The sequence below is a fragment of the Pongo pygmaeus genome, chromosome 20, assembly GCF_028885625.2.
Source record: "Pongo pygmaeus isolate AG05252 chromosome 20, NHGRI_mPonPyg2-v2.0_pri, whole genome shotgun sequence".
NCBI classification, from domain to species: domain Eukaryota; kingdom Metazoa; phylum Chordata; class Mammalia; order Primates; family Hominidae; genus Pongo; species Pongo pygmaeus.
The window spans coordinates 4,359,291-4,381,986 of record NC_072393.2 but is presented as its reverse complement, the minus strand read 5'-3'; the positions used below and the strand labels follow the sequence as shown (position 1 = coordinate 4,381,986).

At 52.6% G+C, this 22,696-nt stretch overlaps 1 protein-coding gene across 4 annotated transcripts in view; it reads right to left on the bottom strand.

Moving 5' to 3' along the window:
* Positions 1–10,849, bottom strand: part of HDGFL2 (HDGF like 2) — a 30,360-nt gene extending 19,511 nt beyond the window's left edge. For 2 of the 4 annotated variants that reach the window (XM_054466112.2, XM_054466114.2), the window contains exons 1-3: positions 10,557–10,849; positions 7,609–7,685; positions 7,377–7,515 (exon numbers count right to left, since the gene is read on the bottom strand). In XM_054466112.2, coding sequence (XP_054322087.1) covers positions 7,377–7,515; positions 7,609–7,685; positions 10,557–10,628 — 288 coding nt within the window. In that variant the 5' untranslated portion in view covers positions 10,629–10,849. The remainder of the gene's footprint in view (positions 1–7,376; positions 7,516–7,608; positions 7,686–10,556) is intronic. The other 2 variants (XM_054466115.2, XM_063657380.1) reach the window with 1 other exon arrangement.
* Between the last annotated feature and the right edge of the window lie 11,847 nt (positions 10,850–22,696).

The following is a 22,696-nucleotide window of genomic DNA, read 5'->3' as shown; positions in this document are numbered from 1 at the left end:
CCTGGGCTCAGGTGATCTTCCCACCTCAGCCTGCTGAGTAGCTGAAACTACAGGTTTGCGCCAACACACCTGGCTAATGTTTTTGTTTTTTTTTTTCTTTTTTTGTAGACACGGGGTTTCACCATGTTGCCCAGGCTGGTCTCAAACTCCTGGGCTTAAGCAACCCTCCCACCTTGGTCTCCCAAGCTGCTGGGATTACAGGTGTGAGCTACCGCACCCCACGAGATTTTTTTTTTTTTTTTTTGAGACGGAGTCTCGCTCTGTCGCCCAGGCTGGAGTGCAGTGGCGCCATCTCGGCTCACTGCAAGCTCCACCTGCAGTGAATGGCATGGCTTCATGCCATTCTCCTGCCTCAGTCTCCCAAGTAGCTGGGACTACAGGCGCCAGCCACCACGCCCAGCTAATTTTTTTTGTATTTTTTTAGTTGAGACGGGGTTCCACCGTGTTAGCCAGGATGGTCTCGATCTCCTGACCTCGTGATCCACCCACCTCGGCCTCCCAAAGTGCTGAGATTACAGGTGTGAGCCACAGCACCCGGCCAAAATTGAGATTTTTAAAAGCCGCATTCTCTGAAAACAACCCAAATGTCCGTTAACTGATAAACAAATGTGGTATAACAATAGGACAGAATATGACTTGGCCATGAAAAGAAACGAGGCTCTGACCCAGGCCACAGCATGGATGAACCTTGAGGACGCCACACTCAGCTGACAGAAGTGAGACACAAAAGGCCACACAGTGTGTGATTCCATTTCTATGAAATGTCCAGGATAGGCCCATCCAGAGAGACAGAAGGTGGATCCATGGTTGCCTGAGGCTTGGGGGGAGAAGAGAACTGGGGGGATACCTAGCAGGTAGAGGATTCCTTTGCGGAGCGTTGAAAATATCCTGGGCCGGGCGCAGTGGCTCACACCTGTAATCCCAGCACTTTGGGAGGCCGAGGCTGGCAGATCATAAGGTCAGGAGATGGAGACTATCCTGGCTAACACGGTGAAACCCCGTCTCTACCAAAAAATAGAAAAAAATAGCCAGGCGTGGTGGCGGGTGCCTGTAGTCCCAGCTACTCGGGAGGCTGAGGCAGGAGAATGGTGTGACCCCCAGAGGCGGAGTTTGCAGTGAGCCAAGATCGCACCACTGCACTCTAGCCTGGGCAACAGAGCGAAGACTCTGTCTCAAAAAAAAGAAAATATCCTGGAATTAGCAGGAATGGTACACTGAGAATGTACTAGAAGCTACTGCACAGTATACTCTTAAATGATTAAAATGGTGAAGTTATCTCAATGGGAAAAAATATAATAATAAAACAGGCCGGGCGTGGTGGCTCATGCCTGTAACCCCAGCACTTTGGGAGGCCGAGGCAGGTGGATCACCTGAAGTCAGGAGTTCGAGACCAGCCTGGCCAAGATGGCCAAACCCTGTCTCTACTAAAAATACAAAAATTAGCCGGGCCTGGTGGCAGGCGCCTGTAGTCCCAGCTACTCAGGAGGCTGAGGCATGAGAATCACTTGAACCTGGGAGGCAGAGATTGCAGTGAGCTGAAATCACACCACTGCACTCCAGCCTGGGTGACAGAGACTCTGCCTCAAAAAAAAAAAAAAAAAAAAAGCCAGGCGCAGTGGCTCACGCCTGTAATCCCAACACTTTGGGAGGCCAAGGCAGGCAGATCACGAGGTCAGGAGATCGAGACCATCCTGGCTGACACGGAGAAACCCTGTCTCTACTAAAAATACAAAAAATTAGCCAGGCGTGGTGGGCGGGGGGGGGGGGGGGGGGCGCCTGTAGTCCCAGCTACTCGGGAGGCTGAGGCAGGAGAATAGCGTGAACCCAGGAGGCGGAGCTTGTAGTGAGCAGAGACCGCACCACTGCACTCCAGCCTGGGTGACAGAGTGAGACTCCGTCTCAAAAAAAAAAAAAAAAAAAAAAGACAAAAATTAGCCGGGTTTGCTGGTGGATGCCTGTAATCCCAGCTACTAGGGAGGCCAAGGCAGGAGAATAGCTTGAACCCGGGAGGTGGAGGTTGCAATGAGCCGAGATCATGCCACTGCATTCCAGCCTGGGCAACAGAGGGAGACTCAGTCTAAAAAAATAAATAAATAAATAAAAAATAAGGAAACTGAGGCTCACAGAGGGGATGTCAGTGGTCAAGATTCCAGTGAGCACAGGGCAGAGCCAGGCCTGGCTCCCAGGCCCACCCGCTGATACAACAGGCTGTTGAACTTGGGAGGTGGAGCTTGCAGTGAGCAGCTCCCACTTCTTTTTTTTTTTTTTTTTTGAGATGGAGTCTCACTCTATCCCCCAGGCTGGAGTACAATGGCACAATCTCAGCTCACTGCAACCTCCACCTCTCAGGTTCAAGTGATGGTCCTGCCTCAACCTCCCGAGTAGCTGGGATCACAGGCACCCGCCACCATGCCCAGCTAATTTTTGCATTTTTAGTAGAGATGGGGTTTCACCACGTTGGCTAGGCTGATCTCAAACTCCTGACCTCAGGTGATCCACCTGCCTCGGCCTCCCAAAGTGCTGGGATTACAGGTGTGAGCCACTACGCCTCGCAACTCCCACTTCTAAGAGGTTATTCCCCAGGGCCCCCATCCTCCAGGGCCTGCCCCTGGCTTATACCAGCCAGAAGGAAAAGAATGCCAGCCTGGGAGCTGGGGGACCAGGGAGTCGGGGGATCTGGGAGTCGAGGGGCCTGCGAACTGCGGGCCCTGGTTTCTGACCCCAGCTCAGCTCTGTTGCTCACAAGCTTGAGAACCCTGGGCAGGTCTCTCTACCTCTTCATCTACCAAGCAACAAGGATGTATTAGGTGGGATCCTTCTAGGTCAAATGTCTAGAGGCATTTTGGTCATCAAGATTACCAGTGGGCGCTCCTGGCATGGAGTGAGCAGGGGCCAGGGATGCTGCTCAACACCCTGCAATGCCCAGGACAGACCCTATGCCAGAGAATGACCTGGCCCCAACTGTCACTGCTATACTCTGTTATGAGGTACTGATGCTGAGAAACCGTGGCCTAGGTCTACAAGGCCTCAGACACCAGCTGGGTCCCTCTGGGCATCTAAGCAAACTTTTTTTTTTTTTTTAGACAGAGTCTCATTCTGTCGCCCAGGCTGGAGTACAGTGGCACAATCTCAGCTCACTGCAACTTCCGCCTCCCGGGTTCAAGAGATTCCCCGGCCTCAGCATCTAGAGTAGCTGGGATTACAGGTGCCCACCACCACATCTGGGTAATTTTTATATTTTCGTAGAGGCGGGGTTTCACTGTGTTGGCACGCTGGTCTGACCTCCTGACCTCAGGTGACCCACCCTCCTTGGTCTCCCAAAGTGCTGGGATTACAATTACAGGCGTAGCCTGGCTAATTTTTGTAGTTTGGGTAGAGGCGGGGTTTCTTTCTTTTTTTTTTAGATGGAATCTCACTGTGTCACCCAGGCTGGAGTGCAGTGGCCGGAGCTCAGCTCACTGCATACTCCACCTTCCGGATTCATGCTATTCTCCTGCTTCAGCCTCCAGAGTAGCTGGGACTACAGGTGCCACGCCCGGCTAACATTTTGTATTTTTTTTTTTTTTAGCAGAGACAGGGTTTCACCATGTTAGCCAAGATGGTCTCGATCACCTGACCTCGTGATCCGCCCGCCTCGGCCTCCCAAAGTGCTGGGATTACAGGCATGAGCCACCGCACCCGGCCTAATTTTTGTATTTTTGTAGAGACGGGGTTTCATTTTGTTGGCCAGTCTGGTCTTGACATCCTGACCTCAGGTGACCCCTCCTCAGTCTCCCAAAGTGCTGGAATTTCAGGCGTGAGCTTGGCTAATTTTTGCAGTTTTAGTAGAATAGGGTTTTGCCAGGTTGAACAGGCTGGTCTGGATCTCCTGACCTGAAGTGATCTGCCCCTCTTGGCCTCCCACAGTGCTGAGGTTACAGGCGTGAGCCACCATGCCTGGCCCATCTGAGCAACCCCTTGAGTCTCATTCTGCTCATCTACTCAATGGAAAAAATACTTCCCGCTGTTGGGCACGGTGGCTCACGCCTGTAATCCCAGCACTTTGGGAGGCTGAGGCGGGCAGATCATGAGGTCAGGAGTTCGAGACCAGCCTGGTCAATATGGTGAAACCTATCTCTACTAAAAATACAAAAAATTAGCCAGGCGTGGTGGCGCACGCCTGTAGTCCCAGCTACTCGGGAGGCTGAGGCAGAAGAATCGCTTAAACCCAGGAGGCAGAGGTTGCAGTGAGCCGAGGTTGCACCACTGCACTCCAGCCTGGGCGACAGAGTGAGACACTGTCTGAAAAAAAAAACCAAACAAACTACCCACCTGAGCCACTCTGAGGATTACTGTGAGGACCAAAAGGCGATACAAGTGGAACCAGGCCAAGCTGCCACGTTTCACCTACTGGCTTGGCGAGGGGATGGGACCCAGGCCTTCCTGTCTGCTCTTGGTGGCATTACTAGTTGCACTAAGGCTGTTAAAAGAATGAGCCTGGACTGGGTGTGGTGGCTCACACCTGTAATCCCAGCACTTTGGAGGCCAAGGCGGGCGGATTACCTGAGGTCAGGGAGTTCAAGACCAGCCTGATCAACATGGTGAAACTTCGTCTCTACTGAAAATACAAAATTAGCCAGGCATGGTAGTGGGCGCCCATAATCTCAGCTACTCGGGAGGCTGAGGCAGGAGAATCGCTTGAACCCGGGAGGTGGAGGTTGCAGTGAGCCAAGACCACACCACTGCACTCCAGCCTGGGCGACAGAGCGAGACTCCGTCTGAAAAGAAAAAAAAGCAGCATCCAGGACAAAACTCGGCAAGAAAAACTTCAGGGCTCCCATCTTACACAATTAAATCTACACCTCTAGGAAAATGGCCCAGGAATCTGCATCTTTTTTTTTTTTTTTTTTGAGACGGAGTCTCGCTCTGTTGCCCAGGCTGGAGTGCAGTGGCACAATCTTGGCTCACTGCAACTTCTCCCTCCCGCATTGAAGCAATTCTCCTGCCTCAGCCTCCCGAGTAGCTGGGATTATAGGCGCCTGCCACCACGCCCGGCTAATTTTTGTATTTTTAGTAGAAACTGGGTTTCACCATCTTGGTCAAGCTGGTCTTGAACTCCTGACTTCGTGATCCACCAGCCACAGCCTCCCAAGTGCTGGGATTACAGGCGTGAGCCACAGTGCCCAGCCAGGAATCTGCATCTTAAACACACGTTCCATCTAGAAGCATAGATGGGCCAGAGAAGCTAAGAGCAGCAGTAGCCTCAACTAAAGCTACTTCTCATCTTGGGGGATCTGTACAGGGCTTGTTTAATTTCCTTTCCTTGAAGACAGGCCTCCACACAGTGCTTAGCAAGCTGTAGGTGTCCAATAAATATTAAATGGTGTGATGATTCACCAGGAGGTAATGAGCTCAGGACGGAACCAAAGAGAACTTGACCTGGGGCCAGAAAAAGATCTCCTGAAACAGCTACCTTGAAAGATTTCCGACCTATCCTTCCAGGCTGGGGACAGGCACAGCCTGGGGAAAAGATGGCAAGTATGAAACCAGGGAAACCTGTCTCCTAGACACACCGTGGGTGTTAAAGTAAAATACCCTCAGCATGCAACATCAGTGGGCCCCGGCCCCCTGAGAAGGGGCTGCCAGATCCTCGGCGCTCAAGGGACATCTGTTGAGTGAATCCTCAATTCTGGACCATGAGCTCCCAGAAGGCAAGGACTATGCCTGACTCATCCCTGTTCCTGGTCCCCAGCGTGGCACGTGTGCGTGGCAGGTGTCACCACCGAAACGTCTGCGGATCCTGGAGCAAATGCTCGCGAGCACCACCCAGCCCAGGCCAAGACGAAGGAGAGGCACAGACAGGCCGCCTCAAGACCCCAGGTTCTCAAGCAGGACCAGGAACCACGAAGAGACTCCATCCTCCACTCGCAAAAGCCAAAGGCTGGGCCCCTCCTGCCTTGCTCCGCTCAGACCACCTCGGATGTCCTTTTCTTCCCTAATGGCCAAGCTTTCCCTAGCTTGTGGTCAGTTCCCTGGGCCCCACGCCAACTTTGTGACCGCCCCTGCTAAGCCTGGGCTACTAGCCCCCCGGCCCCCAGCCTCTCACAGAAACCTCAAAAGCAGTGTGGTTAAAGCAGAGGAAAGAACCCCAGCCCAGTTCCCCAACTCCCCACCTCACCCCAAAATACTCAGAGTAAGGCACCTTTCTCCCATCCTCCCACGGGCCTTTTAGCCATTTGCCTTCCACTTTTCTAAATTCCTTCCTTTCCCTGACTATTTCCAGACACTCATTTGCCAATGAGATGTCATCTGATTCTTGGTGTTTTTTTCCACCTGACTGAGAACGCTCACGTCTACACACTACGGCCTTTTCACTCCTCTAAAATCTGGCAGTAACAATGAAAGAGGGGGCTGTTCTCAAAAGAAAAAAATCTTTTCCTAAGAAAATAAAAGGTTTTATGAGAGCTATGAGAACACTCTGTTAGAAATTCGGGCTGGACAGGCGCAGTGGCTCACCCCTGCAATCCCAACACTTTGGGAGGCCGAGGCGGGTGGATCATCTGAGTTCAGGAGTTCGAGACCAGCCTGGACAATATGGTGAAACCCTGTCTCTACCAAAAATACAAAAATTAGCTGGGTATGGTGGTGGGCACCTGTAATCCCAGCTACTCGGGAGTCTGAGGCAGGAGAATCAGTTGGACACAGAGGCAGAGGTTGCAGTGAGCCGAGATCACACCACTGCACTCCAGCCTGGGCAACAGAGCAAGACTCAAAAAAAAAAAAAAAAAAAAAAAATGCTGGGCACAGTGGCTCACGCCTGTAATCCCAGCACTTTAGGAGGCCGAGGAGGGCAGATCACGAGGTCAGGAGATCGAGACCATCCTGGCTGACACAGTGAAACCCTATCTCTACTAAAAATACAAAAAACTTAGCTGCATGTGGTGGCGGGCACCTGTAGTCCCAGCTACTCGGGAGGCTGAGGCAGGAGAATGGCGAGAATCCAGGAGGCGGAGCTTGCAGTGAGCCAAGATCGCGCCACTGCACTCCAGCCTGGACAACAGAGCGAGACTCTGTCTCAAAAAAAAAAAAGAAACTTGGACTGATTCTACAGCAGGGGTTCTCGCCAGAGCTGATTCTGTCCCATTCCCCTCCACCCAGGGGACACTGGGCAATGTCTGGGGACATCTGTCATCACCATGAATGGGGTGGGGGTGGCCTTGGCATGGAGTAGGTGGAGGCCAGGGACACTGCTCAGCACCTGCAGGGCCCAGAATGCCCCACCACAGGGAACGATCGAGCCCCATGTGTCCACAGTGCCCAGGTGAGAGACCCTAACTGGAGGCCCCTTCTTGCCTCAGAAGCACCCTTCACGCTGGCTCTCCACCCCGGGTACTCACCGGAGGGGCACTGTAGCTGGCGTGGGGGTTGTTCTGGATCTCCCACAGCCCTTCATTGAAACCTTTCCTCTTGTTGGGCTTCCCGTACTTGTCTTTACATTTGTCGTAGGGGAACAGGTCCTTGGGTCCCAGGAAGGCTCTGGAGAAGGGAAACGGGAGCCAGTCCCAGGTGAGTGAGGCCACCCCGGGAGGCACCAGAGGAGAAAACCAAGCCCCAGCAGGGGACACTTACGTTTCGTGTGTGCCAAAGAAAAAGATGGGGTACTTGTTGGGTGGGGGCTTCACGGCGCCATCCGCGATGTCATCAATCTGCAGTGAGAGGCCAGTGAGGGGGTGGCTTTACCCACCGACCCAGGAAATCACCGAGAAATCAGCCAAGTTACTTGGGGCAAATCACACTGGGAAGAGGGGAGCCTTCAACTCAGGAAGCAGCAGCCCCTTCCCGATAGGAAGCTGCATTCTTCTGTGTACCCTCCACTGCAAAGCTGTGCCCCACCCAGAGAGATCTCCCCCTACCCCAGGGACAGAGCTGGCCCCAGGGACAGAGCTGGCTCCAGGGCAGGTGCTCTACCTGAGCAAAGCCAGATCCGGCCCTCTGAAGCAACCAGGGGGTGGGGCCAAGCTCAGCGTCTATGGACTCCCAGGACCTTCCCTGGGGACCCCTCCCGCAAAGAGGGGCTCACAGGGCGGTCCCCCAGAGGCTGCAGCTGGCAGCTCCAAGGATGCAGAGGGTGGGGGGTGGGCTACAAGAAACGGCCCTGAGCATCCAGGAAGTCCCACCCTCTCCCTGCAGGCCCATGGGCTCCGGCAGCTGTCAGTCACCTCCCCACAGGAGGCTAACAGCCCCTTCACTTCCAATCAGGTGCTTGGAAACGTTTGGGGCTAGGAGAGCAGGCTGGAGAAGCGGGGACGGGGGAGAGAAAAGCGAGTGCTCTGGGAAGAAGAGAGCTGGGAAAGGGAGGGAAGTGCCTGTAAAGTTGCATTGCTCTGGTCTCCCCCAAGAAAGTCAGCGCGAGCACAGCAGGCTGGAGTGGCTTCTCCGCTCCCAGTGCATTCCTTCCCCATCCACGTCTCCAGCTTCTAGGGGGCTCCTGATCTTCCCTGCCCCACTCACCCAGCTTCCTTCTCGCTTGGGTCTCCTCGGAGCTACTTTATCAGAGTCCCTGGCCCCTGGGCTCGGCCATGGGCCGCCGGGCCCAGCATCCCTCTCCCGCCAGAAGCATCCCAAACTCAGTCCACCCGAGGACCAGCCCGGCATGCCTCACAGCCCCGCTTCTCTCCGGCCTCACCCAAGACCCGCCCACGGTCCTCCGAGGCCCACCCATCCCAGCGGCATTGCCAGCTTCGGACCTGGGCTGGTTCTGGTCCAGAGCACCGTTTGGTCTCCCCCTCCACAGCCCCTCCCTGCTGCCCCAGGCTTCCACCCCCAATGCCAAATTCCTCAGTCCTGCCCGGCCAATTCCACCAACCTCAGCCCTGGGAGACTCAGCCCTAAGACCTGGGGATGACAATAGCCTGGGGTCCCTGCTTCCCGCTGGCCTGTCCCTCTCACGGCCTGGAACTCACCCCCCTCCACACCTGGGACTCCAAGGTGTGGAACATCCTTCAGGCCAGGACACCTGGGACTATCCAGGTCCTCGGGACCCCAGCTTCCACCAAAGGGGCATCCAAGGTCCCCTCGGCCAGCCCCCTTCCCTCAGATGCGCTCCCACTCCCTGGGCCCGGGCCTGTCTCCGTTTCAAGCATTGGGGTTGGACCACCCCACCCTCAAGTCCCTCCAAAACCAGCTTCTACATCCTCCTTCCCACAGGGGACCAATCCCCAGGGTCCCCCAACAGTCCCGATGCCGACTTCATTCTAAGGTCCAGTTCCCCGAGTCCCAGTGACCCCGTGAACAGAGCCCCCAGCCCCATTCCCCCACCCCCAGCCCCCCACTCAGAGGCCCCAGCTTCCCTTAGCCTTGACCCTCAACCTTCCCCCGTGACTGCCTCCTCCAACCCTGGACCCTGGCACATGGCCCTCGGCCCCCCAGCCCCTCAAAACTGGACTTCTCCAGGACCCACAAGGGAATAATTCAGTCCCCATCATATCTGACCCCAAATCTCAAGTTCTGCAGCTCTGCTCAAACTTGAACCTTGAGCCCTCAGGCCTGGGATCCCCAGGCCCTCAGGCGAGGGTCCTTCAGGTCCCAGACCCTCCCAGACATCCTGCGCACGGCTCCCTGAGGCACCCTGGACACCCCCAGACACACAAGGCTTGGCTCCCTCTGGGCCAGGGCACCCCCAGATCCCCAGGGTGCAGCTCCCTCAGGCACAGAAGCCCCAGACCCCCAGGACGAGTTTCTCAGGCCCTAGACAACCGTAGACCCCCAGGGCGCAGCTTCCTCAGGCCCAGGACCCCCAGACCATTGGCGCCGCAGCTCCTTCAGGCCCTGGACACCCCCAAACCTCCGAGACGCGGCTCCCTCGGGCCCAGGACACCCCCCAGGCCCCCACGGCGCAGCTCCCTCAGGTCCAGGACCCCCATTCCCCCAGGGTGAGAATTTATCAGGCCCCAGACCCCCAGGGCACCGCTTCCTCGGACCCGGGACCCCCATACCGTCGGCGCGCGGCTCCTTCAGGCCCCAAACACCCCCAAACCCCCAAGGTGCGACTCCCTCGGGCCCAGGACACCCCCAGACTCCCAGGGAGCGACTCTCTGAGCCCCAAGACCCCCATACCCCAAGGGAGAGAGTCTCTCAGGCCCCAGACACCCTCAGAACCCCTAGGTGCGGCCCCCTGAGGCCCAGGGCCCCCAGACCCCGGGGCGCAGCTCCTGCAGGGCTTGGACACCTCCAGAACCCCAGGACGCAGCTCCCTGAGGCCCAGGAACCCCAGACCCCGGGAGGGGCTCCTGCAGGCCCAGGCCGCGGGTCCTGCAGGATCCGAACACCCCTAGACCACAAGAACGCGGCTCCCTGCAGCCCAGGACCCCCAGGCCCCGAGGGCGGGGCTCCCTGAGGCCCAGGATCCCTAGACCCCGGGGCGCGGCTCCTGCAGGCCTCGGACACCCCCAGACCCCCGGGGCGCAGCTCCTTCAGGCCCAGGACACCCCCTGCCCTCCAGTGCGCGCCTGCCTCCGGCCCGGGGCCCCCCGCTGCCCCACCCCCCCCCACCGGCCCCATCTCCCGCGCGGCCTCACCCGGGCCGGCCAGTGAGGGTAGCCCTTCATCTTAGCGAACACCAAGTCCCCGGGCTTGAAGGCGTGTGGCATGCTGACGGCGGGAGGCCCAGACCGCGGAAAGCGGCTGCAGCGGCGGTAGCGGCTGCGGCGGCGGCGGCGGCAGCAGCGGCGGCAGCGGGAGGCGAAGCCGGGGGCGGGAGCGGGACGCCGAGTGGGCGGGGGCGGCTGTCTGGGCACCCTGCCGACGCGCGCTTATTGGGCGTTGCGCCAACGGAAGTTCAGCCCTCCGGCCATCACGGGCCGGCAAAGCCGTCGTTCAGGACCACGTGCAGGGGACAGAGAAGCCAGGCAACCAATAAGAACAGAGGTTGGAGCACAGCGGTTAACGGGATTGGATAACGGACAGACCCAAGGGGCGTAACCCAGAGACTCTAATGGGAGGTTATGGGAGGTGAAAGGGAAAGGTGGGAGGAGACGAACAGAGGCGCTAAGAGAGTGAAGGGGTGGAGCTTAAGGGAAAGAGGCGGGACATAGACCTCCACAAGAGAAGGGGATATAAGGAGGGCAGAACATAGGATACCGCAGAAAAGAAGGCCAATCAGTCAACGCAAGGGGCGGGTCATTGACAGCCCCTCCCGCTCAGGAGGAGGGGCTTAAAGTAGAGATGCAAGCCATTGGATACCACAAGAGAAGCGCCTCAAGGTAGAGAGCAGGCATTGGCCATCACAAGAGGCGGGGCTTCAGCGGGAATGTCGGCCATTGGCTATCCAAAGAAGAGCGATACAACATAAAACAGGGACGGGCGATTGCCAGCTCGAGGAGGCGGGGCTTAGAGGAAGGGGCAGGCTCTGGGAGAGCTCTTAGTATAAACAGCCACAAAATGCACAAAATAGTTATTTCTTCACTTAGTTAAAAACTTAACTGAGTACCTACTATATGCCAGGGCCCCAAAACGCCACCCAGACATATTCATTCATTCAAGAAAAATGTACTGAATACCATGGGGCCGAGTCACTTGATAGTCCTGGGCTTCACTCTCTGCACTTGGAAAATGGGGCCCATAATGGTACCGATCTTACAAGATCTTATAGGATTGTGAGGACCCTGCTCTAGACTGAGCCCGGCAACAGGAAATACAGGAAGTATTAGAAGCTATAACTCGGCCGGACGCGGTGGCTCACGCGTGTAACCCCAGCACTTTGAGAGGACGAAGCGGGCGGATCACGAGGTCAGGAGTTTGAGACCAGCCTGGCCAACATGGTGAAACCCCATCTCTACTAAAAATACAAAAATTAGCCGGGCGTGGTGGCGCGCACCTATACCAGCTACTCAGGAGGCCGAGGCAGGAGAATCACTTGAACCCAGGAGGTGGGGGTTCCAGTAAGCCGAGATCGCGCCACTGCACTCCAGCCTGGGCGACAGAGCGGAAAAAAAAAAAGAAGCTATAACTTTACCTTCCAGGAATCAAGTATAACAGGGCCAAGAAATGTTAACTTTTAAAATTTGTTGATGTTGTGGTGCTTTGTTTTGTTTTGTTTTTTGTAATTAGGATCCATGGTAAGAACTAAAAAGAACCAGGGTGCTTGAGGAAAAAAAGCTGAATAATGGAGACGACTTCTTCTCTCCTGGGGAGATCACAGAGGGTTACTGGATGAAGTGAGTTTAACCAGACACTGGGAGAATGAATAGAAGTTGGACACGATAGTGAGGCGAGCCCTGGGAGGGCATGAAGAGCAGAGGGAAGAGCAAAAACAAGCGTCTGATCCTCACTTAAGGTCAGGAGTACGAGACCAGCCTGGCCAACATGGTGAAATCCCATCTCTAGAAAAAATACAAAAATTAGCTGGGCGTGGTGGTGGGCGCCTATACTCCTAGCTACTTGGGAGGCTGAGGCAGGATAATCACTTGAACCTGGGAGGCGGAGGTTGCAGTGAGCCGAGATCACACCATTACACTACAACCTGGGTGACAGAGCCAGACTCTGTTGCAAAAAACAAACGAGACCGGGCGCGGTGGCCCATGCCTGTAATCCCAACACTTTGAGAGGCTGAGGCGGGTGGATCACTTGAGGTGAGGAGTTCGAGACCACCCTGGCCAACATGGTGAAACCCCATCTCTACTAAAAATGCAAAAAATTAGCCAGGCGTGGTGGCAGGCGCCTGTAATTCCAGCTACTCGGGAGGCTGAGGCACGAGAATTGCTTGAACCAGGGAAGCGGAGGTTGCAGTGAGCCAAGATCATGCCACTGCACTCCAGCCTGGGTGACAGAGTGAGACTTTGATTCAAAAAAAAAAAAAAGAAAAGAAATGAAAAGAAAAAGCAAACAAGCAAAAACAAGAACAACAATAGCAACAACAAAAAACCTGTCTGATCCTGGGATGACTGTGTGTGAGTAGAGGGAAACAGATAAAGTTGGAGGGCTGAAGGGGTCCATAGAGGACCTATCACAATACATTACAAACATAAATGAGAAGTTTGGGTTTTATTTTAACTTCTTGGGAAACTATTGGGGGGATCTGATCAGAGGATACAAAGAGAGTACTTTAGTCTCAAAAAACATCCCTATGCATGTGAAATATGGATCAACAAAGACCATTTCTTTAAAACTTAAACGTAAGGCCTGGTGTGGCATCTCACACCAGTAATCCCAGCACGACTGAGGTGGAAAATTCGCTTGAGCCCAGGAGTTCGAGACCAGCCTGAGCAACATGGTTAAACCCCATCTCTACAAAAAATATAAAAATTAGCTGGGCATGATCCGCACACTTCTACTCTGAGCTACTTGGGAGGCTGAGGCATGAGGATAGATTGAGCCCAGGGGGGCAATGGTTGCAGTGAGCTGAGATGGCACCACTGCACTCCATCCTGGGCAACAGAGCTAGACCCTGTTTCAAAAAAATACAACAGGCTGGGCGCGCTGGCTCACGCCTGTAATCCCAGCACTTTGGGAGGCTGAGGTGGGCAGATCACGAAGTCAGGAGTTTGAGACCAGGGCGGCCAACATAGTGAAACCCCATCTCTACTAAAAAACAAAAATTAGCTGGGCATGATGGCGTGTGCCTGTAGTCCCAGCTACTCAGGAGACTGAGGCAGGGAGAATCACTTGAACCCGGAGGGGGTGGTTGCAGTGAGCCGAGATTGCGCCACTGCCCTGCAGCTTGGGCAACAGAGTTAGACTTCGTCTCAAAAGAATAAATAAATAAAATAAAAATTAAACATAGGCCAGGTGCCGCGGCTTATACGTGTAATCCCAGCACTTTGGGAGGCTGAGGCAGGCAGATCCCTTGAGGTCAAGAGTTTGAGACGGACCGGGCGCGGTGGCTCACGCCTGTAATCCCAGTACTTTGGGAGGCCGAGGCAGGCGGATCACGAGGTCAGGAGATCAAGACCATCCTGGCGAACACAGTGAAACCCCGTCTCTAGTAAAAATACAAAAAAAATTAGCCGGGCGTGGTGGCGGGCTGTAGTCCCATCTACTCGGAAGGCTGAGGAAGGAGAATGGCCTGAACCTGGGAGGCGGAGCTTGCAGTGAGCCAAGATCGCGCCACTGCACTCTAGCCTGGGAACAGAGCAAGACTCTGTCTCAAAAAAAAAAAAAAAAAAAAGAGTGGCAGGGTGCGGTGGCTCGCGCCTGTAATCCCAGAACTTTGGGAGGCCGAGGCGGGTGGATCACGATGTCAGGAGATCGAGACCATCCTGGCTAACACAGTGAAGCCCCATGTCTACTAAAAATACAAAAAATTAGCTGGGCTTGGTGGCGGGCACCTGTAGTCCCAGCTACTCAGGAGGCTGAGGCAGGAGAATGGTGTGAACCCGGGAGGCAGAGCTTGCAGTGAGCCGAGATTGCGCCATTGCACTCCAGCCTGGGCGACAGAGCAAGACTCTGTCTCAAAAAAAAAAAAAAAGAGTTTGAGACCAGCCTAGCCAACATGGTGAAACTTTGTCTCTACTAAAATTACCAAAAAATTTGCCAGGTTTGATGGCGCATGCCTGCAATCCCAACTACTGGGGAAGCTGAGGCAGGAGGATTGCTTGAACCCGAGAGGGAGAGGTTGCAGTAAGCCGAGATTGTGCTAATGCACTCCAGTCTGGGCAATAGAGCAAGACTCTGTCTCAAAACAAGAACAAAAAGAAAATACATAGACTTACCATATGACCCAGCAATTCCATTCCTAGCTGCTAGGGACTGAATTTTGTACCATCCTCCCAAATGCGTATGTGGAAGCACAGACCTCCCATGGAACCATATTGGAGATATGGCCTTTAAGAAGGCTGACCAGGCGCAGTCACTGATGCCTGTAATCCCAGCATTTTTGGAGGCCAAGGCAGGCAGATCACCTGAGGTTAGGAGCTTGAAGCTAGCCTGGCCAACATGGTAAAATCCTGTCTCTACTAAAAATACAAAAAATTAGCCTGGAGTGATGGTGCATGCCACCATTTTGGGCAGGCTGGTCTCGAACTCCTGACCTCAGGTGATCCGCCTGCCTCAGCCTCCCAAAGTGAGCCACAAGCGTGATCCACCAGTGTGAGCCACCAAGCCTGGCCTGAGGTGTCTTTTTAGGATGATGCAAGCTTTCTAAATTTAGATTGTGATGATGGTTGTACAATTCTGTAAATACGTGATAAACTTCACCGAATTATATACTGAAAGAGGTGAAATTGATGGTATGTAAGTTATATATCAATAAAGCTGGGTGACCATGGTAGCTGACACCTGTAATCCTAGCACTTGAGGCGGGAGGATTGCTTGAGGCCAGGAGTTTGAGACCACCTTGGCCAACATAGCAAGACTGTCCGTATTAAAAATAAATCACGCCTGTAATCTCAGCACTTTGGAAGGCTGAGGCAGGTGGATCACGAGGTCAGGAGTTCAAAACCAGCCTGGCCAAGATGGTGAAACCCCGTCTCTACTAAAAATACCAAAATTAGCCAGGCGTGGTGGCAGGTGCCTATAATCCCAGCTACTCAGGAGGCTGAGGCAGGAAAATTGCTTGAACCCAGGAGGTGCAGGTTGCAGTGAGCCGAGATGGTGCCACTGCACTCCAGTCTGGGCAACAGAGAGACTCTGTCTCAAAAAAAATATATATATACATATATATTTTATATATATGTATATATATAAACAGACGGGACATGGTGGCTCACACCTGTAATCCCAATACTTTGGGAGGCCAAGGCCAGCAGATCACGAGGTCAGGAGTTCAAGACCAGCCTGACCAACATGGTGAAACCCCATCTCTACTAAAAATACAAAAAAATTAGCTGGGCATGGTGGCGCACGCCTGTAATCCCAGCTACTCGGGAGGCTGAGGCAGGAGAATCACTTGAACCTGGGAGGCGGAAGTTGCAGTGAGCTGAGATCATGCCACTGCACTCCAGCCTGGGCAACAGAGACTCCATCTCAAAAAATAAATAAAGCCTTTTTTTTTTTTTTGAGACGGAGTCTCGCTCTGTCGCCCAGGCTGGAGTGCAGTGGCGCCATCTCTGCTCACTGCAAGCTCCGCCTCCCATGTTCACGCTATTCTCCTGCCTCAGCCTCCCCAGCAGCTGGGACTACAGGCGTCCGCCACCACGCCTGGCTAATTTTTTTGTATTTTTTAGTAGAGATGGGGTTTCACCATGTTAGCCAGAATGGTCTCAATCTCCTGACCTTCTGATCCGCCCGCCTCAGCCTCCCAAAGTGCTGGGATTACAGTTGTGAGCCACCGCGCCCGGCCAAAGCCATTTTTTTTTTAAAAAGATCCTTTAGCCTGCTACATTGACAAGGGCTATAGTTAGAATTTCCAGTTAAAATTCAGGGTGTCAAGTTACATCTGAAGAGCATATACACATCACATGATTTTGTTTGTTTTAGAGACAGCATCTCACTATGTTGCCCAAGGTGATCTAGAACATCTGAGTTCAAGAGATCCTCACATTTCAGTCTCCCAAAGTACTGGGATTATAGGCATGAGCCACAACATCTGGCTGAATGATTTCTTAGTATAAATATCTCCCATGCATTTTTATTTATTTATTATTTTATTTATTTATTTATTTATTTATTTATGTTATTTATTTTTTTTGAGACAGAGTCTCGTACTGTCGCCCAGGCTGGAGTGCAGTGGTGCAATCTCGGCTCAGTGCAAGCTCCGCCTCCCAGGTTCACACCATTCTCCTGCCTCAGCCTCCCAAGTAGCTGGGACTACAGGCACCCGCCACCACGCCTGGCTAATTTTTTTTTTTTTTTTTTTTGTATTTTTAGTAGAGCTGGGGTTTCACCGTGTTCGCCAGGATGGTCTCGAACTCCTGACCTCGTGATCTGCCCACCTCGGCCTTCCAAAGTGCTGGGATTACAGGCGTGAGCCACCACACCCGGCTTATTTATTTTTTTGAGACAGAGTCTTGCTCTGTTACCAGGCTGGAGTGCAGTGGCGCGATTTTGGCTCATTGCAACCTCCACTCCTGGGTTCAAGCGATTCCCCTGCTTCAGCCTCCCGAGTAGCTGGGACTACAGTGTGTGCCACCAAGCACACCTAATTTTTTGTGTTTTAGTAGAGATGGGGTTTCACCATGTTGGCCTCTCAGGATGGTCTCGATCTCCTGTCCTCGTGATCCACCTGCCTCGGCCTCCCAAAGTGCTGGATTACAGGCATGAGCCACCACACCCGGCCAGCAATTTTTTTTTTTTTTTTTGAGGTAGGATCTTGCTCTCTTGACCAGGCTGGAGTGCAGTGACATGATCTCGGCTCACTACAGCCTTTACCCTTCAGGCTCAAGTGATCCTCCTGCCTCAGCCTCCTGAGTAGCTCGGACTACAGATATGTGCCAGCATACCTGGTTAATTTTTAATTTCTTATAAAGCTGGGATCCCACTTTGTTACCCAGACTGGTTTCAAACTCCTGAGCTCAAGCAGCCCTCCTGCCTCGACCTCCCAAAGTACTGGGATTACAGGTATGAACCACCTTGCCCGGCCCCATGCAATTTTTTTTTTTTTTTTTTTTTTTGAGAAACATAGTCTCACTATGTCACCCAGACTGGAGTGCAGTGGTGTAATCTTGGCTCACTACAGACTTGACCTCCTGAGCTCAAGGAATCTTCCTGCCTCAGTCCCCCAAGTAGCTGGGACTAAACGTGTGTGCCACCATGGCAGGCTAATTTTTTTTTTTTTTTTTTTTTAGAGAGATGGGATTTCACCATGTTGCCAAGGCTGGTGCAATATCTTTTTTTTTTTGAGACGGAGTCTCTGTCACCCAGGCTGGAGTGCTGTGGCACAATCTCAGCTCACTGCAATCTCAACCTTCTGGGTTCAAGGGATTCTCCTGCCTCAGCCTCCCGAGTGGCTGGGATTACAGGTGTGTGCCACCACACCTGGCTAAGTTTTGTATTTTTAGTAGAGACGGGGTTTCATCATCTTGGCCAGCGTGGTCTCGAATTGCTGACCTCAAGTGATCCACCAGCCTCGGCTTCCCAAATTGCTGGGATTACAGGCATGAACCACTGCGCCCGGCCTACAGTATTGTTTAAAAACTATTTGTTACACAGGCTGCAACGTAGACAAACCTTAAGACGATATCCTCAATGAAATCAGCCAGACGTAAAAAGACAAGTACTGTCTTCTACGTGTCCACTCATAAGAGGTCCCTAGGGTTGTCAAATTCATAGAGACGAAAAGTAGACTAGAGGTTACCAGGGGTTGTGGGTAGTTATTACTTAAGTAGGGAGAATTTACGTTTCACTAAGTGAAATGTAATGATTGCTGTAATGGTTGCACAACAATGCGAATGTATTTGAGGCCACCGAACTGTACACTTAAAAGTGGTTAATGGCCGGGCATGGTGGCTCATGCCTGTAATCCCAGCGCTTTGGGAGGCCGAGGCAGGCAGATCACGAGGTCGGGAGATCGAGACCATCCTGGCTAACACAGTGAAACCCCATCTCTACTAAAAATACAAAAAAAATTAGCTGGACGGGGTGGCGGGCGCCTGTAGTCCCAGCTACCCGGGAGGCTGAGGCAGGAGAATGGTGTGAACCCGGGAGTTGGAGTGTGCAGTGAGCCAAGATTGCACCACTGCACTCCAGCCTGGGCGACAGAGCAAGACTCTTTCTAAAAAAAAAAAAAAAAATTGCAGGGCCCGGTGGCTCACACCTGCAATCCCAGCACTTTGGGAGGCTGAGGCAGGTGGATCAGGAGGTCAGGAGTTCTAGACCAGCCTGGCCAAGATGGTAAAACCCTGTCTCTGCTAAAAATACAAATATTAGCTGGGCATGGTGGCACGTGCCTGTAATCCTAGCTACTCGGGAGGCTGAGGGAAGAGAATCACTTGAACCCAGGAGGCGGAGGTTGCAATGGTTAAGCTAGGTGCAGTGACTCATGCCTGTAGTCCCGGCTACTTGGGAGGCTGAGGTGGGAGGATGACTTGAGCCTGGGAGTTCTGGGCTGCAGTGATCCATGATTGTACCTGTGAATGGCCACTGTAGTGGTGCTCCAGCATGGGCAACATAGGAAGACCACATCTGTATAAAACATTTTTTGGCCAGGCACGGTGGCTCACACCTGTAATCCCAGCACTTTGGGAGACCAAGGTGGGTGGATCACAAGGTCAGGAGTTCAAGACCAGCCTGGCCAACATGGTGAGACTCTGTCTCTAGTAAAAATACAAAAATTAGCCGGGCGTGGTGGCGTGTGCCTGTGATCCCAGCTACTCAGGAGGCTGAGGCAGGGGAATCGCTTGAACCCAGGAAGCAGAGGTTGCAATGAGCTGAGATCACACCATTGCACTCCAGCCTGGGCAACAAGAGCAAAAACTCCGTCTCAAAAATAATAATAAGAAGAAGAATTTAACGTTCCAACAGCTTTACAATCAAAGGCTGGGCGAGGTGGCTCACACCACTAATCCTGGTGATTTGGGAGGTTGAGGGGGATCACTTGAGACCAGGAGATCTATACCAGCCTGGGCAACCTAGCGAGACCCCATCAGTATAATACAAATTTCATTTTTAAAATTAAAACAGTTATTTGTTATTTGTTTACTTTGAGTTTATCTTTTTTTTTTTTTTTTTTTTTTTTTGAGACAGAGTCTCACTCAGTCGCCCAGGCTGGAGTGCAGTGGCAGGATCTCGGCTCACTGCAAGCTCTGCCTCCCACGTTCACGCCATTCTCCTGCCTCAGCCTCCTGAGTAGCTGGGACTACAGGCGCCCGCCACCACACCCGGCTAATTTTTTGTATTTTTAGTAGAGATGGGGTTTCACCGTGTTAGCCAGGATGGTCTCAATCTCCTGACCTCGTGATCCGCCCACCTTGGCCTCCCAAAGTGCTGGGATTACAGGCGTGAGCCACCATGCCCGGCCGAATTTATCTTTTAATGGTTTTTTTGGTGTGTGTTTGTTTTTTGTTTTTCGTTTTGAGACGGAGTCTCGTTCTGTCGCCCAAGCTGGAGTGGAGTGGTGCGATCTACACTCACTGCAAGCACCACCTCCCGGGTTCACGCCATTCTCCTGCCTCAGCCTCCGGAGTAGCTGGGACTACAGGCGCCCACCACCACGCCTGGCTAATTTTTTGTATTTTTAGTAGAGACGGGGTTTCACCATGTTAGCCATGATGGTCTGGATCTCCTCCTGCCTCAGCCTCCCAAGTAGGTGAAGCTTGCAGGTGCGTGCCATCATGCCTCACTAATTTTTGGTTTGTTTGTTTGTTCCTTGAGACAGTCTCACAAACCAGAGTGCAGTGGCGTGATCTTGGCTCACTGCAACCTCTGCCTCCCAGGATCAAGCAATTCTCATGCCTCAGCCTCCCAAGTAGTTTGGATTAAAGGGACGCACAACCAGCACTGATTTTTTTTTTTTTTTTTTTTTTTGGAAGAGACAAGGCTTAGCCATGTTGCCCAGGGTGTTATTTTTATTTTATTTATTATTATTCTATTTTTTGAGATAGAGTCTTGCTCTGTTGCCCAGGCCGGAGTGCAGTGGTGCGATCTTGGCTCACTGCGACCTCTGCCTCCCGGGTTCAAGCGATTCTCTGCCTCAGCCTCCTGAGTAGCTGGGATTACAGGTGCTGCCACCACCCCCAGCTAATTTTTGTATTTTATTTTTAGTAGAGACAAGGTTTCATCATGTTGGCCAGGCTGGTCTTGAACTCCTGACCTTGTGATCCACCCGCCTCAGACTCCCAAAGTACTGGGATTACAGGTGTGAGCCATTGTGCCTGGCCCGTTATTTTTATTTTTTAGTAGAAACAAAGTCTCACTATGTTACCCATCCTGGTCTTGAACATCAGGGCTCAAGCAATCCTCCTCCCTTGGCCCAACCTATGTTCTGGGATTACAGACGTGAGCCGCTGCGCAAAACTGAACAAGTTTTAAAAAATTACCTGGAGGCCAGGTGTAGTGGCTCACACCCGTAATCCCGGCACTTTGGGAGGCTGAAACAGGCGGATCACCTGAGGTCAGGAGTTCAAGACCAGCCTGACCAACATGGAGAAACCCCGTGTCTACTAAAAATACAAAAAAGTAGCCAGGCATGGTGGCGGGTGCCTGTAATCTCAGCTACTCGGGAGGCTGAGGCAGGAGAATCCGGGAGATGGAGGTTGTGGTGAGCCGAGATCGCACCATCGCACTCCAGCCTGAGCAACAAGAGCGAAATTCCGTCTCAAAAAAAAAAAAAAAAATTAGCTGGGTGTGGTGGCACATGCCTGCAGTCCCAGCTTCTTGGGAAGCTGAGTGGGGAGGACTGCTTGAGTCCAGAAGTTCTAGGCTGCAGTGAGCCATGATTGTGCCACTGCACTCCAGCATGGGGAGGAGAGTAAGACCCTGTCAAAAAAAAAAAAAAAAAGAAAGCTGGGCACGGTGGCTCATGCCTGTAATCCCAGCACTTTGGGAGGCCGAGGCGGGCGGATCACAGGGTCAGGAGATCAAGACCATCTTGGCTAACACGGTGAAACCCTGTCTCTACTAAAAATACAAAAAATTAGCCGGGTGTGGTGGCGGGCGCCTGTAGTCCCAGCTAGTCGGGAGGCTGAGGCAGGAGAATGGCATGAACCCAGGAGGTGGAGCTTGCAGTGAGCCAAGATTGCACCACTGCACTCCAGCCTGGGCGACAGAGCGAGACTCCGTCTCAAAAAAAAAAAAAAAAGAAAAGAAAAGAAAAATAAATGTTGTCCTCCCAAAGTGCTGGAATTACTGGTGTGAGCCACTGACCACTCCTGGCAGAAATGTTAAATTATTTAATCTCATAACCTCATCTGACATGAGGAAGATAGTCCAGGAGAGCGTCATGGTGGAAGAGGATTGAGTTAGGCAAAGGAAGAGAAGTCCCTTCTAGTAAAGGAGAATGCCTAGGCAAAGGCCCAGCGGTGAGCTGGAAATACTTCCAGGTAACTGAGGCAGAGGTGGAAAGGTGGGCGATAACAAGAAACGGGGTTTCTGAAACCCTCAGAATACTTAGAACCTGAAATAGAAATTTATTAGGGCCTATTAATGTTAGGACCTCCTTAGACCAGGCTGAGGAACCCCATAGGATTTTATTCCTGGAGAAGTGGGATGGGTCTCTGCCACTTTCTAGCTGTGTGACTTTGGCCCAGTGTTGTACCTTTATTTGATTTATAGGGTATACAATTCCTTATTCACAACAATGAGCTGTAATTTTCTTTTCTTTTCTTTTTGAGACGGAGTCTTGCTCTGTTGCCAAGCTGGATTGCAGTGGCGCAGTCTGGGCTCACTGCAACCTCTGCTTCCCAAGTTCAAGTGATTCTCCTGCCTTAGCCTCCTGACTAGCTGGGATTACAGGCATGAGCCACTGTGCCCGGCATACTGAGAACTTTCTAATCACATGATCACCCCTACAATCTATAGGGAGTGTTATTCTTATCCCCATTTCATAGATAGGGGACTGGAGATCAGAAAGATTGAAGTTTGGGTTACACCGTATTCTTCTTTTATTTATTTATTTTTTTACTTTATTTATTTATTTTTGAGACAGAGTCTTGCTCTGTCACCCAGGCTGGAGTGCAGTGGTGCAGTCTCAGCTCACTGCAACCTCTGTTTCCTGCGTTCAAGTGATTCTGCTGCCTCAGCCTCTCAAGTAGCTGGGATTATTGTCACACACCACCACACCCGGCTGATTTTTGTATTTTTAATAGAGATGGGGTTTTGCTATGTTGGCCGAGTCGGTCTTGAACTT